General features: G+C 33.9%; 1 protein-coding gene across 1 annotated transcript in view; it reads left to right on the top strand.

Moving 5' to 3' along the window:
• The window catches only part of LOC129220585 (protein Skeletor, isoforms B/C-like), a 102,153-nt gene extending 85,870 nt beyond the window's left edge, over positions 1-16,283 (top strand). The window contains exons 15-16 of the mRNA XM_054855017.1: positions 15,015-15,184; positions 16,131-16,283. Coding sequence (XP_054710992.1) covers positions 15,015-15,184; positions 16,131-16,283 — 323 coding nt within the window. The remainder of the gene's footprint in view (positions 1-15,014; positions 15,185-16,130) is intronic.
• Positions 16,284-17,569: the final 1,286 nt, after the last annotated feature.

Here is a 17,569-nt window from a genome sequence, read left to right as displayed (position 1 = left end):
GCATCAAGGTTTTGAAACAGCAAGGGGCGTTTTCGAAAACGATTTTTCGACCGTAAGTCTATTTTACGTCATTAGCCAGCCTGATAAGTTTTAAAATGAGAGGGGAATAATATATAAGATAAGATATTGAAGAAAAATATTTTTATTTTTGAAAATTTTTACAATTTGTTACCGCAGGCTGCTTGAACTGTTATGACTTAGATGGCAGCACGTGTCCATCATTTAACAGCACGGTTAGAATACAAAAAAATTGAACTATGCTCCTTTTTAAGCGTAGCTTTTCGAATGTAGTAAAAATGTGATAAGCTATTTGTTTTTTTGCAAAAAGAAGAAAAAATATACATTTTACCCTTCAAATTGAGGTAGTAATTTTTTTATTTGTACAATGAGTCAAAAACTCATTAGAAGAATATATATTTCATTATACGATTTATTATTTTTTCTGAACAATAAACAATTCTATTGTAGTCTGAAATCTTAAACCTGTTACTTATATTTTCGCTTGCATTATGCATTAATTTTCTTACCAGAGCCAAAGCTTAAAAAAAAAGAAGTAATTTAGCACAAAGTCACATCACGTTTTCATAACAGCAAGGAGCGTTTCCTTCTAATTTATTCTATTTCCTCATATTTGTTATCCACTTAATTAAGTGTTCGTGTAATGCGCGATATTTCTCTAATTTTTTGATGCAGATTGTCCTGACGTGGGCCCGAACACGCATTCTCCTGGTTATGAGGAGAACGCTCTGCCGATCAAGCTATTCAGCTCTGTCGGTCATAGTGCAAGTTCAAGTTATAAGTTTAACCGAAAACCTCATTCTGGTTCTTTAAAACACGTTTTTCGGCTGAAAAAAAAAACAATTTTTAGACCGTGGGTCTATTTTTCGTCAGTAGCCAGCACCGTAAGCTTTAAAATAAGGTGTAAATCAAAGAAATCGATCAAGAATTGAGGAAAATCTGGCGTAGAAACCAAAAATAGGCTACAGAAATAATATATAAGGATTTAGGTGTCCCGCACGAAGCCTAAAGTTTATAACTTTTCAAGTTGAAAAATGTACAACACAGTTAAGTCGGAGAAAAAAAGTAAGGGAAAAAAACATCGCAAACAGTATATAGGTCTTCCGCGTTTATTCTAAACTTCTGTGATAAAAAAAAAAGTTTTACAAGGCCATTTGGCTTGGTTAGGTTTCCAATCCCGAAATCCCGATCTCGAATCCTGCGGGATCCTGCGCGATATTTTGCGGGATTGGGAGCGAAATCTCGCAAGATTTAAATTCCCTCAAAGATTTTCTATGAAAACGTTTTCCAGCTTTTGCTGCTCCTAAAACGAATATTTTCGCAAGCATCATTTGAAGTTTGAATCACCTTCCTCGTCTTTCTGTAAGAAGGGCAAGAAAGACTTTGTGTCTAACATGATGAACGATGAAAATGAATTTGTATTCTCATTCGAGGTTTCAGTTTCATACGTTCAGCAATTAAGAAAATGCGTAAAAATTATAAACGTTTTCGAAAACCGGTGTCACCAAAATTTAAAACCCAGAAATTTTACGCTTTAGAAAAAATTGAAAGTGAGTACAGTTGAAAAACCCGCTTGAGTAGCCAGAACTTGGAAGAACGTTGGAACGCTTCAGTGAACTTAGGGAAAACACTCAAAACCTTTAACTTACGAAAATTGCGCAGTATTTTTCTCCAGCAACGAAAGCAATGAAAAACCTATCACTATTTATGCTCTTATACCTGTGTATCTTATGCTCTTATACCTGAAAAGGGCTTGCCAATGTCTTTATCACCGTAAAGCGGGGGGTTGGTACCTTGAAAATTATTTTGGATGCATTAGCTCACTAATCTGAAACATTCGGCAAAGAGATGCAACACAGGATGACTCGCAGTACGTTAAGCTGCTTAAGAGTCATTGTCTGTAAGAATCAGGCAGTTTAGAGCATTTGTGATTGTTGACATTTTTAATTTTTCTTATTTTCTCATATGTTGTTCCTTATCATGGATGTAATGTAAATCCAAAATATGAGCTTTGTATGACTTACCGTTTTTGGAAAATTAAATTTTTAAATTTAGGGGGCGTGGCACATTTTTGCGTGTTTTTCAAATTTGCAAATTTTTAAAGTTCTTGTTTATTTAAGCACCCCTATAATGACATGGATTTTTAAATTCTATACTATTATATGGTCTTGTTAGATACTATTATAGCTGTCAAATCAGTGTCACTACGAGGGCGACGCCCACAAAAGCCGTTTAAAAATGACCGAAAATGAAATTTTTTACTATATTCAAGGCCAATTTTCTCAAAGCGCTTTCATGATGACATCAACGTTTTTACATCAATTTCTAGCTACACTTGCATACCTCAAAAATATGTAATAAAATTGGTGTCACTACAAGAGCGCCAGAAATATTGGAACTTTTATTTGACAAATTTCACAAAATCCCAAATGTTTAAAATCTAACTACCACTCTCGCCCTCATAGCAGAGATCTGAAACTAATTAAGTCTGATAACCAACATGTTTGTCTAACATTTCAACTAAAAAAATCGGTGTCACTCCTATTACTTTCGTAAATATAATCATTCGAAATTTGTGTGTTATGGCGTTATTTAAAGGAAAGACTTTTGAAATTCGAATGGCTTTTTGCACCGTTTGTTTTAAACTTTATTATAAAATTACAGTAGTGACGCCTAAAATAATGCGTTTCTAATGTATTTTATATAAAAAACTTTTTAAAAATAAAAAAGCATTAGAAACACAGTAAATCATTATAGGTACAGATGGACGTATTGTGTAATGGGCATTATACGCTAAAATAGTCATAGTAATATTCATATTTTTTTAACTATACTAATTTTTATCTGTTATTTATACTAAGAATGCAACTATTTATTTTTACCTAAATTAAATAAACACAAAGTATTATATAGTTATGAGCATAATGTATTACATAGCGAATATTCAAAATCTGAAACAAAATTTGAGGATGACGTAGACAAAGAAGACATAAAAAATCAAATTAACCAGCTTCAGAAAGACGGTCATCTCTTATTGAAATCTGGCAATTTTGTAGCACTAAAGCTTAGGAAAACATGATATCCCGGAGAAAAAGTAGAAGATGACCATTTGCACGTAAAGGTCAAATGCATGGCAAGAAGGGTTGGAATAAATAAATTTGTTTTTCCGGAAAAGAAGGCTTTTATTAGTATGATAATCTAGCTGTATTATGCAAAATAGACCTGTACCTATATCAAAACGAGCATTTTCTGCTCAAGATTAAGACGCTCTTACTGCCTATAGCTGTTTGTGTTAAAAGTTACACTTCTTTATAACCCAACAAAAACTATCTGGATGTGAAAAGATTAAAATAAAAAAATAAATAAACAAACAAATAAAATATATAAAAAAAAAGAAAGAAAAACAAAAAAATAAATGAAAAAAAAAAAAAAAAACGCCAGAACATACAAACTTCGAATGATTATATTTCCAAAAACAGTAGGAGTGACACCAATTTTATTAGGCCAAATGTTAGACAAACATGTTGGTCATCAAACTTAATTAGTTTCAAATCTCTGCTATTAGGAGGCTAGCTGTAGTTAGATTAGCAAATGGTCAACTTCCACTTTTTCTCCGGGATACCATGTTTTCCCAAGCTTTAGTGCTACAAAATTGCCAGATTTCAATAAGAGATGACCGTTTTTCTGAAGCTGGTTAATTTGATTTTTTATGTCTTCTTTGTCTACGTCATCCTCAAATTTTGTTTTAGATTTTGAATATTCGCTATGTAATACATTATGTTCATAACTATATAATACTTTATGTTTATTTAATTTAGGTAAAAATAAATAGTTGCATTCTTAATATAAATAACAGATAAAAATTAGTATAGTTAAAAAAATATGAATATTACTATGACTATTTTAGCTCATAATGCCTATTACACAATACGTCCATCTGTACCTATATCGATTTACTGTGTTTCTAATGCTTTTTAAAAAGTTTTTTTTATAAAATACATTAGAAACGTATTATTTTAGGCGTCACTACTGTAATTTTATAATAAAGTTTAAAACAAACGGTGCAAAAAGCCATTCGAATTTGAAAAGTCTTTCCTTTAAATAACGCCATAACACACAAATTTCGAATGATTATATTTCCGAAAGTAATAGGAGTGACACCGATTTTTTTAACTGAAATGTTAGACAAACATGTTGGTTATCAAACTGAATTAGTTTCAGATTTCTGCTATGAGGGCGGGAGTGGTAGTTACATTTTTGGGTTTTTGTAAAATTTGTCAAATAAAAGTTCCAATATCTTCTGGCGCTCTTATAGTGACACCAATTTTATTACATATTTTTGATGTATGCAAGTGTAGCTAGAAATTGATATAAAAACGTTGATGTCATCATGAAATCGCTTTGAGAAAAATGACCTTGAATACAGTAAAAAAATTTCATTTTCGGTCATTTTTAAACGGAGTTTGTGGGCGTCGCCCTCGTAGTGATACTGATTTGACAGCTATAATAAAGGGTGTCCCAAAATTAACGCAAGATTTGAATTTGCCGCCATTTTTGCAATAAATTGTGAGCAATCTTGAAAAAAGAACAATTTGGCAGCTGAGGGTCTAGGGTTATTACAAATGGAGCATTTTCGATTCTATAATGCCTTTTCATTATCGAACAATTATTTGAAAAATAATGAAAGTTTGGGCGGGTCAAGCAGTTTACTGTTATTGGCGCTCGATATCGCAATTAGGTAATGCGCAGGTGGTTGTGGGATTGCTGACATAGACGTTTGACTTCAAATAACCCCTTAGGGAGAAGTCTAATGATGTAAAATCATACGATCTAGGTAGGGGTGCGACCATTGAGAAGGAATAGATGGAGAGAGTGCAACCCTACTATCGCGAAACGGCAACCATACCATGTGACCTGGGGAGCAATTTCTAGTTGACCGTAACCGCTGAAGAAGTTTTCATTAGCTGAAGCCATGAATGATAAAAACATTTAACTGTAGAAGAGAAAAATTAGATTTATAGCAATAAAGCAGTATTGTAGCATTATAAACTGTGAAGAAAAAGCCATATCAGGAAATCCAGTAACTTTTCTTAGGTATGTACAAATGTTTTTTACTTCTAAATGAAGAAAAAAATAACATATATGTGCATTCAACGAGTACATTTCCCACAGTTGCCTATAATTTTTAAATTTTTGTACTGATTTTACCTATAAATGTAATAAAACATTGTATATCATGAGTGCAAATAACATTTTAGTTCCATAAAAACACTTTTTACTTAACTAGTAATTATTTTAACGGCTCTCGAGTAATTTGTGTACGTTTGCTTTGTTGGCGAGTAGCTTCTCGCCAAACTCCTGTGAACAGCAGATGCGTTTAGAACAAGTTTTAGATTTGAAAATAAATATTTGTTACTTTTATGCTTTAATTTAAATACTAGTGTGCCTGCGTATGAAATTCAAACATTGATGTAATTTCAAAACATTGATTACAAGACACAAGAATTCATAAATTTTCAGTCAATGAGCGAACTCTTTAAACATATATTTGTACATGACCGTCATTACAAGGAATAAAAATCAAAATACATAAAAAATGCAGTTACATCATATTTTAAAATCCTGGAGGAAGTGGGGAGGGGGAATTAGAATGAGAGGCCTGGTATCCGTTATTTATTTAAAACTGGCAAAAGGTTAGCAGCGTTGCCTTTGCTATTAACAATAATCAGTAACGATACCTTTTAGAACTGATCTTTCAACATTGCTCAAAATTCTGTTAATCTTCTACTAACAATCATAGAGAAAGTTTCAATACTATTTTTCAAAAAGCACACACACACGCGCTCAATTTAACTACACCGATGCACAACATAAAAACTTATCACAATAATGCAGGCTGAAAACTTTCGCTTACTCACAACATACTTGGTCGATCTAATATTCTCAGAAAAAATAACTCTTAATTGTTTCCAAAATATCATAAAAATAAATTTACGCAGGAGATAAATTAAAAAATAGGGCGGTTGAATTATTCTACTTTGTTTTCTTCTTACTTGGCTTGGCTTTAATCTTCTGTTTTAATAATGTTTTTTCGAAAGCAGACGATATTTTTTCAGAATACATATTCATTTGAATTGAATAGAGATGGGCAGACTTTACAAAAAAAAAAAAAAAAAAAAAAAAAACAAAGGATGCTTTTAATTTTCACGAATTGTCTCGATCTACCAGAAATGTGTGCAAAAAGTATACATAAATTAGTACTGTTAATAACTGTCGAATAGTTATTTACGTAGATAGTTAAAATAGGAAGAAAGACTTTCATTCTAAAAACCTTCTGGTAAACAATCAATGTTTAAGAGTTGAAATTCAAAATAATAATATCAACAAATCAAATAAATATTTACATTATGTGCTGAAACAATTCAAAATCTAATTCATCCGAAATCAATCCTTATTAAAAGATTTGTACTATATGTTATCTGCTACTTTTGTAAGCTTGGTGTATAATTACTGATTGCTAGTCTTGCGGGTTCGGAATCAGAGTCTTAGGCTCTAAAATTCCCGGAGTCGGAGTCTGCTTTTTTTCTCCCGACTTTGCAACCCTAAATTGTTGCAATGCTGCAGAGTCGGAGTCGGAGTTGGAGTAGGACTGATTTTGAAGCAAGATGGTCAGAGTCGGAGTTCGAAGGTTTTGAAACTCCGAGTCAAAATCGGAGTCTGACTGCTTTTGGTTTAAAAAAAAGTCGGAGTAGGAGTCAAAGGCTCTAAAATTCCCTGTGAGTTGAAGTCTGTTCTATTCCTTCTGACTCGGCAACCCAAATTTGTTGCAGTGTTGGGGAGTCGGAGCCGAACTGATTTTGAAGTTCAAGAGTTGAGTCAAAGTTCAAAGTTTTTGAAATTCCAAGTCAAAATCTGACTCTGACTGCTTTAGGGATAAAGGAGTCGGAGTCGAAGGCTCTAAAATTCCCTGGGTTGGAGTCGGGCAGTTTCTTCCGACTCCACAACCCTAATTTGTGGCAGGGCTGCAGAGTCGGAGTCGGAATGATTTTTAAGTAAACTAGTCGGAGGTCGTAGGTTTTGAAACTCTGAGACGAAGTCGGAGTCCGACTAATTTTGGGGTGAATGAGTCGGAGTCGAAGGCTCTAAAATTCCCCGTTTTAGAGTCGGTCATTTTTCTTCCGACTTCACAAACCTAGTTTGTGGCAGGCTTGCGGAGTTGAAGTTGGACTGAGTCTAAGTCCTTATAAACTGCAAGAGTCGGAGTCGGACTGCGTTTCTGGGTAAAGGAGTTGGAGTCAAAGGATCTAAAATTCTCGAAGTTAGAGTCGGTCATTTTTCATCTGACTCTGCAACCCTAATTTGTAGCTGGGCTGCTGTGTCAGAGTCGAACTGGTTTTGAAGAAAAAAAGTCGGAGTCGAATGCTCAAAAATTCTCGGAGTCGGTCATTTTACTTCCGACTCCGCAACTCCAATTTGTAGCAGGGCTGCGGAGTCGGACTCGGATCCGGACTGATTTCGATGCTAAGAGTCCGAGTCCGACGGTTTTTAAACTCCGAGTTGGAGTCGGACTATGTTTTAGATAAAGAAGTTGGAGCCAGAGTCTGTCATTTTCGCTACAACTCTGCAGCTCTGATTTGTAGCCCCGACTTCATAATTAGTTCTGTCGTCTGAAAAATATTTAGTGCCAAAAGAGCGATTGCGTGCCAAAACGCGACAACTTCCCAGCCAAACTAGTCACCTGACCTGGGAGAAATGTTTTTGAAGCTTATGTGACTGAGACATTTGCTGTCGCTCCCTCCATCAGTATTCCTTCTCAATGGGTGCGACATCGATGTCGATGTTTTGGAAATATCGATGGTTTTTGTTAAAACATCGATGTTTTTAACATCGATGTTTTGGTTTCGATGTTTTTTCGATGTTGATGTTTTTGTATTATAATTAAAAATTATAGTAAAACTCGCTAGATAATTAAATTAACGTATGGAATTGCTCCAAAAATTTCATTTATTTGCGCACATTTAAAAATATCGATTTTTCTGTGTAAAGGATGATTTTTGAAAAGATCACTACAAGATGGTAAAAGATAACTGGAGGGTGAGGAAGAGGTCAAAGCTATTGGAAGAACTCGACAATGGTAGTCTGTTGCCAGTTCTTGCAGTCGATTCTAAGACTCCAATTCTTAAACTAAAGGAGAATCCTATACATTACTACGGATTAATATTATAACTGTACAAATTCAGAACTGTTAAAAGTTGTGTCGAAGTATTTGATAGTGATGGCGACTTTTGGTTCATCGGAAAGAGTTTTTTCTCTGCCTGGTGGAATAATCAGTGAAAAGAGAAATGCGCTTAAACACCAAATATTGGGGATTACTTATCGTCTACCCAGGGACGGATACAGACTAACATTTTAGGAGGCTCATGCTAAAGAGTGACCCTCACCCCTCCTCCATGAATAAACTTATGGTTTTTGGTAAGAAAAATTTCTAAAACTGCTTAGGTGCTTAAAAAATATTACATCAGTCAGGGATATGGCACCTAATAGGACAAAAACCTCACGAATAAATTTTATAAACAATTAAAAGAAGAAGTATTTCAAGTATTTACTTGTAAAAATAATTCAAAAACTGAAATTATTTACATTTTATCCATAGAATGTTTGAATACAATGCAAGCGGATAATATTCTCGACGTTTTAGGTTGAGGGGTCATGATCCCTATGACCCTCTCCTTGTATCCGCCACTGCCTAGGTGAGCACCACTGCGAGAACCTATGTATAATGAGGTTTTGCGCTAACACGACACTCAAAGTTTACATTTCTTGCAAGATAATAAATCCTAAACACTGATTTAAACTAATAAATTACTTACAGCACATTTAAAAATAAACTCAGCACGACTAAAAACTGAACTATCTAAAAATTACAACGGAAAGAAATTCTAATCTATAGAGAATTTACAGAAAAAAAAAATATGAACTCAAATATTTTATCGATTGAAGCGATGACTGAAGCTTTGGATATGATTTTACAAAAATTATCGTTGATTAAATTTGTTTCTTATAAAAACAAACGGGCGTCAGACACTTCTTTATTACTTTTCACTAGTCGACCCGTGCGGAACTCCGCACTGTACTTCGAATCGTTTCATAAGGCATTACGCTCTTTAAAAATTTCAAAAAAAGAATATTATGAAGAAAAACCGAAAAAAGTAAACGGAAAAAAGTAAGCGCACAAGAGAAGGCATGTAATTTGAAGACATCAGTAACAAAACCTCGTTAAATACAACGTTGTGATAATTTGATCATCGCTCTCCTTTTGGTTGTACGTATTTTCAATGCAAATATAAATATCATTAAAAGTGTGGCTGAGTGACACGTGAAAAATCTGTAATTTTGCATGTGAAAAAACAGGTTGTGGCAAATACAGTCCTGCCCATATGAGCATCTGACGGAAAAAAAAGAAACATTAAAGAGATATTTAGTGGCACGGATTCGAACTGGCGCCAATCTGATTAACAGTACGACGCTCGAACAAACCTAGCAACTGTGCCTTCCTTGTCGAATGCTAGTCATTGAAGGAATGCATAATAAAACACGGTAAAAAAGTTTTTCGCCGAAAAGAATATAATAAGATCATGCGTCTATGTTTCGTCATTAGCCAGCATGATACGATTTAAAATTATTCGTAAAACATGGAATTTGATTAAAGAATGAGGAAGATTCCACGTAGCGATTGAAACAAACATTCTAGAAAAGTAATAAATTCGGTTGAAAAAATAAGTGTTTTTATTTTTGAATATTCAACAATTTCCCATAGCAGGCTTATGTACGGCTTAAAAGCCTGCACTTGTTTTTCTTTTAATCGAACACTTAAAATTCAAAACCAAAACCAGTTGAACTTCGTTTTTTAAGTGTAATTTTTCAAACGTAGACAAAATGTTTTTTTTTTTTTTTCAGCCGAAAGCAGAGCAGTAGAATATGATTTCTTACTAATGAAGTTGATAATAATTTTAATGTTTTATATCGTATTCGAATGACTAATTAAAGATTTACTGGTTGAAACTCGTAGTTTTAATTTGGCGTAGTATTTTTTTTTTATTTGTACAAAAATTCGAAAACTGCTATTAGAAAAATCTATATTTCAGCATACAATGAAAATGTTTTTCTGAACAAAAAGGATTCCCTTGAGGTATATCTAATACTTTTTTTTATGCTTACATTATGCTCAGTGGTGTGGACGGAGACAAAGCTGAATAAGAAGGGAAGAACACCCTTCGATTAGCAGTCAACTTATCTGAATGATAACTGTAGTCTGCATAAAGAAGTCGAAACACCAAAAAGCATTCCCACTGCATTTATTTTATTACGTGTGTTATCTGTTGTATGTTATGAGTACATGTAATGCGTAATATTACTGTAAATTTGCTATTATGTCGGACAGCCCGAACTGGCCCGAAGTTCAAACAGTTTATAGCCGAACGCTCTACCGAGAAAAAAAAAAACACTGGTAATTTTATTTATTTTATTTATTTATTTATTTATTTTTTTTTTGAAGTGTTTTTATTTTTGAAATTTTTTTACAATTTGTTATCGCAGGCTGTTTGAACTGTTATAACTTAGATGGCAGCACGTGTTCATCATTTAACAGCACGGTTAAAATACAAAATAATTTGAACTAAGTTCTTTTTTAAGCGTAGCTTTTCAACTGTAGTAAAAATGTGTTACGCTATTTGTTTTTTTTTTTGCAAAAAGAAGAAAAATATATATATTACCCTTTAAATTGAGGTAGTATTTTTTTATTTGTACAAAGAGTCAAAAACGCATTAGAAGAATCTATATTTCAAGATACAATTTATTATATTTTACTGAACAAAAAGCAATTCCAATGTAGTCTGAAATCTTAAACCTGATACTTAAATTAAGCATAATGTAAGCGAAAATATTCTTCCCGGAACCAAAGCTTAAAAAAAAAAATTCACAATTGAGCACTATTTTAGCTCCGTGTTGCATCAAGTTTTCATAACAGCTAGGAGCGTTTCTATCTCATGCATTCCCTCATATTTGTTATTCATTGTTTATGTAATGCGCGATCTTTTTCTAATTTTTTGATACAGATTGTCCGGACGTAGGCCCGAACACGCATTCCCCTGGTTACCAGTCGAACGCTCTGCCGATCAAGCTATTCAGCTCTGTCGGTAACAGTGCAAGTTAAAGTTATAAATTTAACCGAAAACCTCATTCTGGTTTTTTAAAACAGGTTTTTTTTTGGCTGAAAAACAATTTTTAGACCGTGGGTCTATTTTTCGTCAGTAGCCTGCACGATAAGCTTTAAAATAAGGTGTAAATCAAAGAAATCGATCAAGGATTGAGGAAAATCTCGCGTAGAAACCAAAAACAGGCTTCAGAAATAATATACAAGGATTATACTGGCTCCTGAACTCAGCGCCGCAGACTAACGATCTCGAGAAAAGCTATTTTTACTGTCTACATATTTTAAATACATATGCTATAAATAGAAAAGTGACAGCTAATCCCCCCCCCCCCCCCCCCAAAAAAAAATCGGGAACTATTTACTGTTTCTTATTATGGTTTCGGTCCGGCTTTTTTTTTTTTTTTTTCAAGCAGTCATTTTCACTACTCAAATGCAATGAACCTTCAAAAAAAAATTACAAAGTATTGTCGCAGATTTTGATGGGAGGAGGGGGTCAGGATCCCCCCTCCTCCTCCTTGTATACACTTCTTACGGTTTCGATCAAGTTTTTTATTTTTCGAGCAAACATTCAAATACTGTTGCGGGTTGGGGAGGGGTGTTGTTATGACCCCCTCACTTGTATCCGCCACTGCGTCTACCCTCAATAAGCCGTCCACCAATTACTCAAAATTTGTGTTTAACTTTTTTGCACTATCAGTTCAAAACATATTTCTTGCTCTTAATAATAATTGTCAGAATTAATTTTGTACTTTTAATATAATTTGCACAACTCTTTCTCATCATACAACTGACTGTAAGTGCTATGATATATTTTTTCGCAGATTTAACTAGTTTGTATTAATTGTTGCATGTCTTATCATTTTTTGTCTTATTATAGTACCAAGATATTGCGAAATTATTCCTATTAAATTGTATTTATGATTTGCAGTTCAGTAGTTTCAATATATTCGTGGGGTTCGTATTCTTTTGTATTGCTTAAATTAGACGCAATGCCCTGATCCATTAAGAAACATTTGTTAGAGATTATCATCTATGTAAGTTTGTAATGTAGTAAACTAAAAAATGTATGTTAAATATTGACAAAACTATCGATGTTTTAAAACATCGATGTTCAGAAACATCGATGTTTTTTGGTCGATGTATCAATACCATCGATGTTTTAATTTCCAACATCGATGTTCTGAAACATCGATGTTTTGCCATCGATGTCGCACCACTAGATCTAGGGTACAATTCATATCACCGAAACGAGAGAGTACACGAACAGGAAATTCCTTATGCAGTGATTGAATTGTTTCGCTGGCTGTATAATAGCATAACACTCCATTTTTACTAACCCTAAACTCCCAGCTGTCAAATTGTTCTTTTTCCGTGGCCCCCAACAATTCACAGCAAAAATTTTGGCAAATTCAAATCTTGCGTTAATTTTGGGACACCTTTTAGTATCTAACAAGACCATATAATAGTATAGAATTTAAAAATCCATGTCATTATAGGGGTGCTTAAATAAACAAGAACTTTAAAAATCTGCAAATTTGAAAAACACGCAAAAATGTGCCACGCCCCCTAAATTTAAAAATTTAATTTCCCAAAAACGGTAAGTCATACAAAGCTCATATTTTGGATTTACATTACATTCATGATAAGGAACAACATATGAAAAAAATAAAGAAAATTAAAAATGTCAACAATCACAACCTGCCTGATCCTTACAGACAATGTCTCTTAAGTTTTTGAATGTCTCTTTTAAAGTGCGAGGTAAAATTAGCGAACTCATATAAAAACTTTTACTGAGACTGTGACTTGGTGAAACCAATCAGCGTTCACTCCCTGCTGTAATGAATCAAATACACTGATACAATGACCAACGTTAATGTAGTTAAATTGAATACAGCAGTACCCAAATCAAAGACATCGTATTTGTTGAGCAAAAGCCAAGCATGACTCCCATAAGAAAAGAAAAATATTAGAAAAATTATTAGAAGGTCGTGAGGTTTGTGGAGATCTTTTGCTAAATGACCACAATTATTTAAACACTAAAAAATAACTGCTGTAGAGCCATAGTCCGCGTTTTTATCAATCGCATTATATTTTGGAAAAAAATCCTTTCCATCCCATACGAAGCGAAAATCACACTTTTGCGTAACAAACGATATTTGGTTATTACGCGACTTTGCGGTATTCTACAAATGGTGTACTGAAAAAGTCTTGACAAAACTCACGCATCCTTTTAGAGCTGTTGAAAAACAGTAGTATGGAAAAAGCTTGATATAATACGATAATACACATAATGTTCTACATATGTTTTGGTGTTTAGTTTTTTTATATTGAATTTTTGTAATAACATACTTCTATTGAATAAAATGACAACGATGATTGCAAGATTTTTTGAAACCTTTATTTTTTTTAAAACTCCACAAAACTAAACTTACAATATAATCAGAAAATAAATTCCAATAATTTGTTTCTTTCTAAACAAAAAAATGTTTCAAAAATTCTTTATTAGCAAAACGTTTTTGAACCAACATCGGCAAAAAAAAAGTTAATACATTTATATTGAAAATTCTAACGAGCTTTTAAAAAATCCTTATTTTTGCGTGCTATGCAGGAACGTAGATGCCGCATGGAGCAAAACCTTTTATTTGACGATAATTTCCGGCTCCATTACACAACTTAAATTTTCAACTTGAAGAGTTTTTAACATTTTTTCTGTAATCAAAAAATCAATTTTTTTTTTAAAGAAAACTGTAAATTTTTTAGGCCTTGTGCGAGACACCTAAATGTTTTTTGATTTGGATGAAATTTTCTATTTCAGATGTGGGTCGGTAGGGGCAACTTTTATCAACTTGACAAATTGAATTTCGAAAAAAAGTTTTTTTTCGATACGCCCTATTATATATTCTTTTATAAAAATTTTATTACGAGAAAAAAATTTTTTTTTGTTAAAACTTGAACATCAGGGTGACTTATTAGGTGGCAAACTTCATCACCGTGCAAGCTCAGTTGCTTCCGCCCACACTGATCCGATAAAAGCATACTTATCTCAAGAAAATTGCAGCTGCGCATGTACAGTGAAGAAAACCACTGCTAATGTCGTCACTCTGATTATTCAAGGCACTCTAGATTAGTTTAACAGAGAACCACACGAATAGTGTAATATTGAAAAAGAATTTAAAATAGGTAGCAATCTAAAGAACATTTTGAGACATTTTTGACGCCAAACTAATTTGCCCTCGTTATCGAGATACTGTCTGACCACAGATTGTATGGAAAGACAAACATCCGTTTTACACCGGAAATGGACAAATCTATTATTTTTTGGCGATGCCAGCTTTTGCAGAAGCAGAGTCTCATTCAAATGGGCAGAATACCGGCATCAAATTTTTACTTCCCCCCTCATTCAGATAAATTTGTCTTATCTGGACGTTTGAAAATTAAATACAATCCGTGGTCGGACAGTATAAGGTCTTATTCCGCCGAAATGTTAAGAAAGTGTCAAATTTAAAGACTTGCGAGAAGTCTGCTTGCGGCTGGACAACCATCTGCAATGTTTGTAAAAGGTATCCCATTTCTCACTAAAACACGTATAATTTTGTGACGTTTCTTAAAACTCTGGCAAACTTGAAAACCTCATATTTAGATAATGGGGACACGATGGAAAATAATTTATAATTTAAAAAATATGTTTTGTTATGCTCTTGTGATTGATACTTTCCATTATTAAGCTATTGCATGGTTTCATGGTAAGGAAAATGCGTTTGTAACGTTTAGTTTACTGTTTCAGCTGGCCGCCTATGTGCTTGGGTTCACAACACATCCCACCGTTATTCCGTAGATGACTTTCCAACCTTCCCGAAGTTCCGGAACTCTCTGAAGTTGCAGTGCTCGGAGGGGGAGCCTTCCACCCTTTATTGGACACCCAACGCGAGTGTCCCTGATCTACTTTATTATCAGGTTGGTTTTTGTGCACCCTTTTGATAGTGGAATATTAGACACACACACATTTTATAACAGAATTAAGAATGAAAAAAAGTCCAATTATGTTTACATACATTCATTTTAAATTGAAATCGTGCTAGAATCGTGGTTGCATGTAAGTTTACATAATTTTAAATTAAAATCTTATTTGTTTCATGGTTGCATGTAAGTTTACATACTTTTAAATTGAAATCGTATTGGATTCATGGTTGCATGTTTACATATGAGGCAGTGAGTAGTAGAGGAATACAAGTGGTGAAATTAAAAATTTTGAGACAACCAGTACAAATGGTAGGTGACCCTCTCCTCTGTTGAGGGGCAAGAGATTGTACTAGTGGTCCTTGTAGGTGCGACTTTACAGCATCATTAAAAAAACTTTTCAATGAAAGCCTACTTAGGGACCTTACCTTTTTAAACGCGTTTTACTCAAAACTTGAGACTGTTCACTTACATCCCTTTGCTTCTCACTGCCTCATATTGCTATTTTATTTTTGTTTTTTAAATCTCTAGCAGTATATTTTTTTTTTTTGACCACTTTGTGAAAATAATTCCAACAAAACTTTAGAACTTTTATCAATTACTTGAAACTTACATACGAGATCTGTCAGAAGTATTCGATTTTTGTTTTGGTCAAAAACCTGATGGATATAAATTAAGTGCACTTGTATGATTTTGCAAGGAAGCATTGGTGAAGCAGACTTCTGTTATTGCAAAACAATTGGCATTTCATAATCTCATAATGGCGTGTTTTATGATCTAAAGGACATTCGGCTTAAACGGGAAATTACGTAACATACGAGATTTAATATCCAGACCAACAATAATGAACACTGTGTAAAAATAGTAACCAATGAGCGCTTTGTGAAAATAGTAACCAAGGAGCACTTTGTGAAAATAGTAACGATTTTTCATTTATTTTCAGAGCTACACGCAACGAGATATGGGCTGGAAGATTTTCATCGTAGACGAAATCATCAATTCACCGTCTTCAAGTTTACACTTTACATCGTGTTCTAGTATTGTGATGACTCTAATTGTGGTTGTACTAATACAATTTCAATGGATTTTACTATAGCATGTTTTTAATTTATTTTATATTTTAATAAAATGTTTTAAATTTTTTATCTAATTCTCCTTAAACTGTTCATGTTAATACACTGAAAATATGAGTGCGCTTTCCGATTTCAAAGTTACTGAACTGTAGTAACTTAATATTGAGGAATACTCAGTTTTTTCACTGAATTTAAAGCCAGTCTATCAATTCGTTTTTATGGTGAAAGCGCCTCTTTCGTAATCTTTTAAAATACTGTGAACAATTTCTTTTGAAGTTTAGATGATTTAATAATTTCTTGTTACATGACGTAAACATTTCAAAGCTCTCAAGTCTGGATACCGAGCTCTAGTGTTCCTGTATGTATATGATAATGTAGTGAAAACTTGGTGTTCATACAGGAACGCTACGGAACAGTATCCGGAACCTCGGATTGCGTACGTGGTCCTTCTGTTGTCGGAAATTAAGTACGGACACTTTAAACATCACTCCCGCCCCTCTCATTCACACACATACATAGGAGTCTTCACAATTTTTAACACCTACAAATCGCAGAATTTTCTATTGTAATTTTGTGTTTTGAGGCTAAAAAAGTGGAAGAAAAATAGTAGCAATTAAAAAATCATTACGTTGTATAGGCTCCCCACTAAAGTCCGCTGCCACCCAATAATTTCTGAACTGCAAGAGCTATATTACTAAAACCCTGTCTCCTCCAAACTGGTAATATCTACCAGGTCAGTACTGGTACCGTTGTATATAGGACCTCCAGGGATAGCCATTACACGCTGCCTCACCCCTCTAAACCTTAGAGGTCTGAGATAAGTCACCGGTCAGTCCTGAGATTGTCCTCATCTCTGAAAAAGCATTAAAATCATCAATTGAATGGGTAGCAGGAAAAACGTATGTTGGTTTTCAACAATTTTTTTTCAGTATAAAAATGATTAATATAGTCTAGAGAGTGAATCACCTGCGTTTTTAGTTCATTTACACGGTCAGAGAATGCGCTAATTGGCATTGGTCTCGTAAATAAAGTGTTCAAAATTCATGGAAGAACGTTGTATGTTGTAAACCTGTTTCGGGGCTTCCTTGCAATAGGAATGAGTAGGTAATTGAATGAAAAAACGTTGTATATTGCTCTCACCGTGGCTAGAGCCCCTATAACTGGAGAGGCCGACGCATCCGCCATTTTGGAGCAAGCGTACAACAGGGAAAGCTACCTTTATTGGCAATCATTTGCCAAATAGGGAACGAGAGAGTCGGAGAGCGAAGGTGAACATTGGCGAAGTTTCGGAAACAGTTGGCGTCGTTTC

This window comes from Uloborus diversus, chromosome 4 (assembly GCF_026930045.1).
Source record: "Uloborus diversus isolate 005 chromosome 4, Udiv.v.3.1, whole genome shotgun sequence".
NCBI classification, from domain to species: domain Eukaryota; kingdom Metazoa; phylum Arthropoda; class Arachnida; order Araneae; family Uloboridae; genus Uloborus; species Uloborus diversus.
This window is presented reverse-complemented; position numbering and strand designations above follow the sequence as displayed.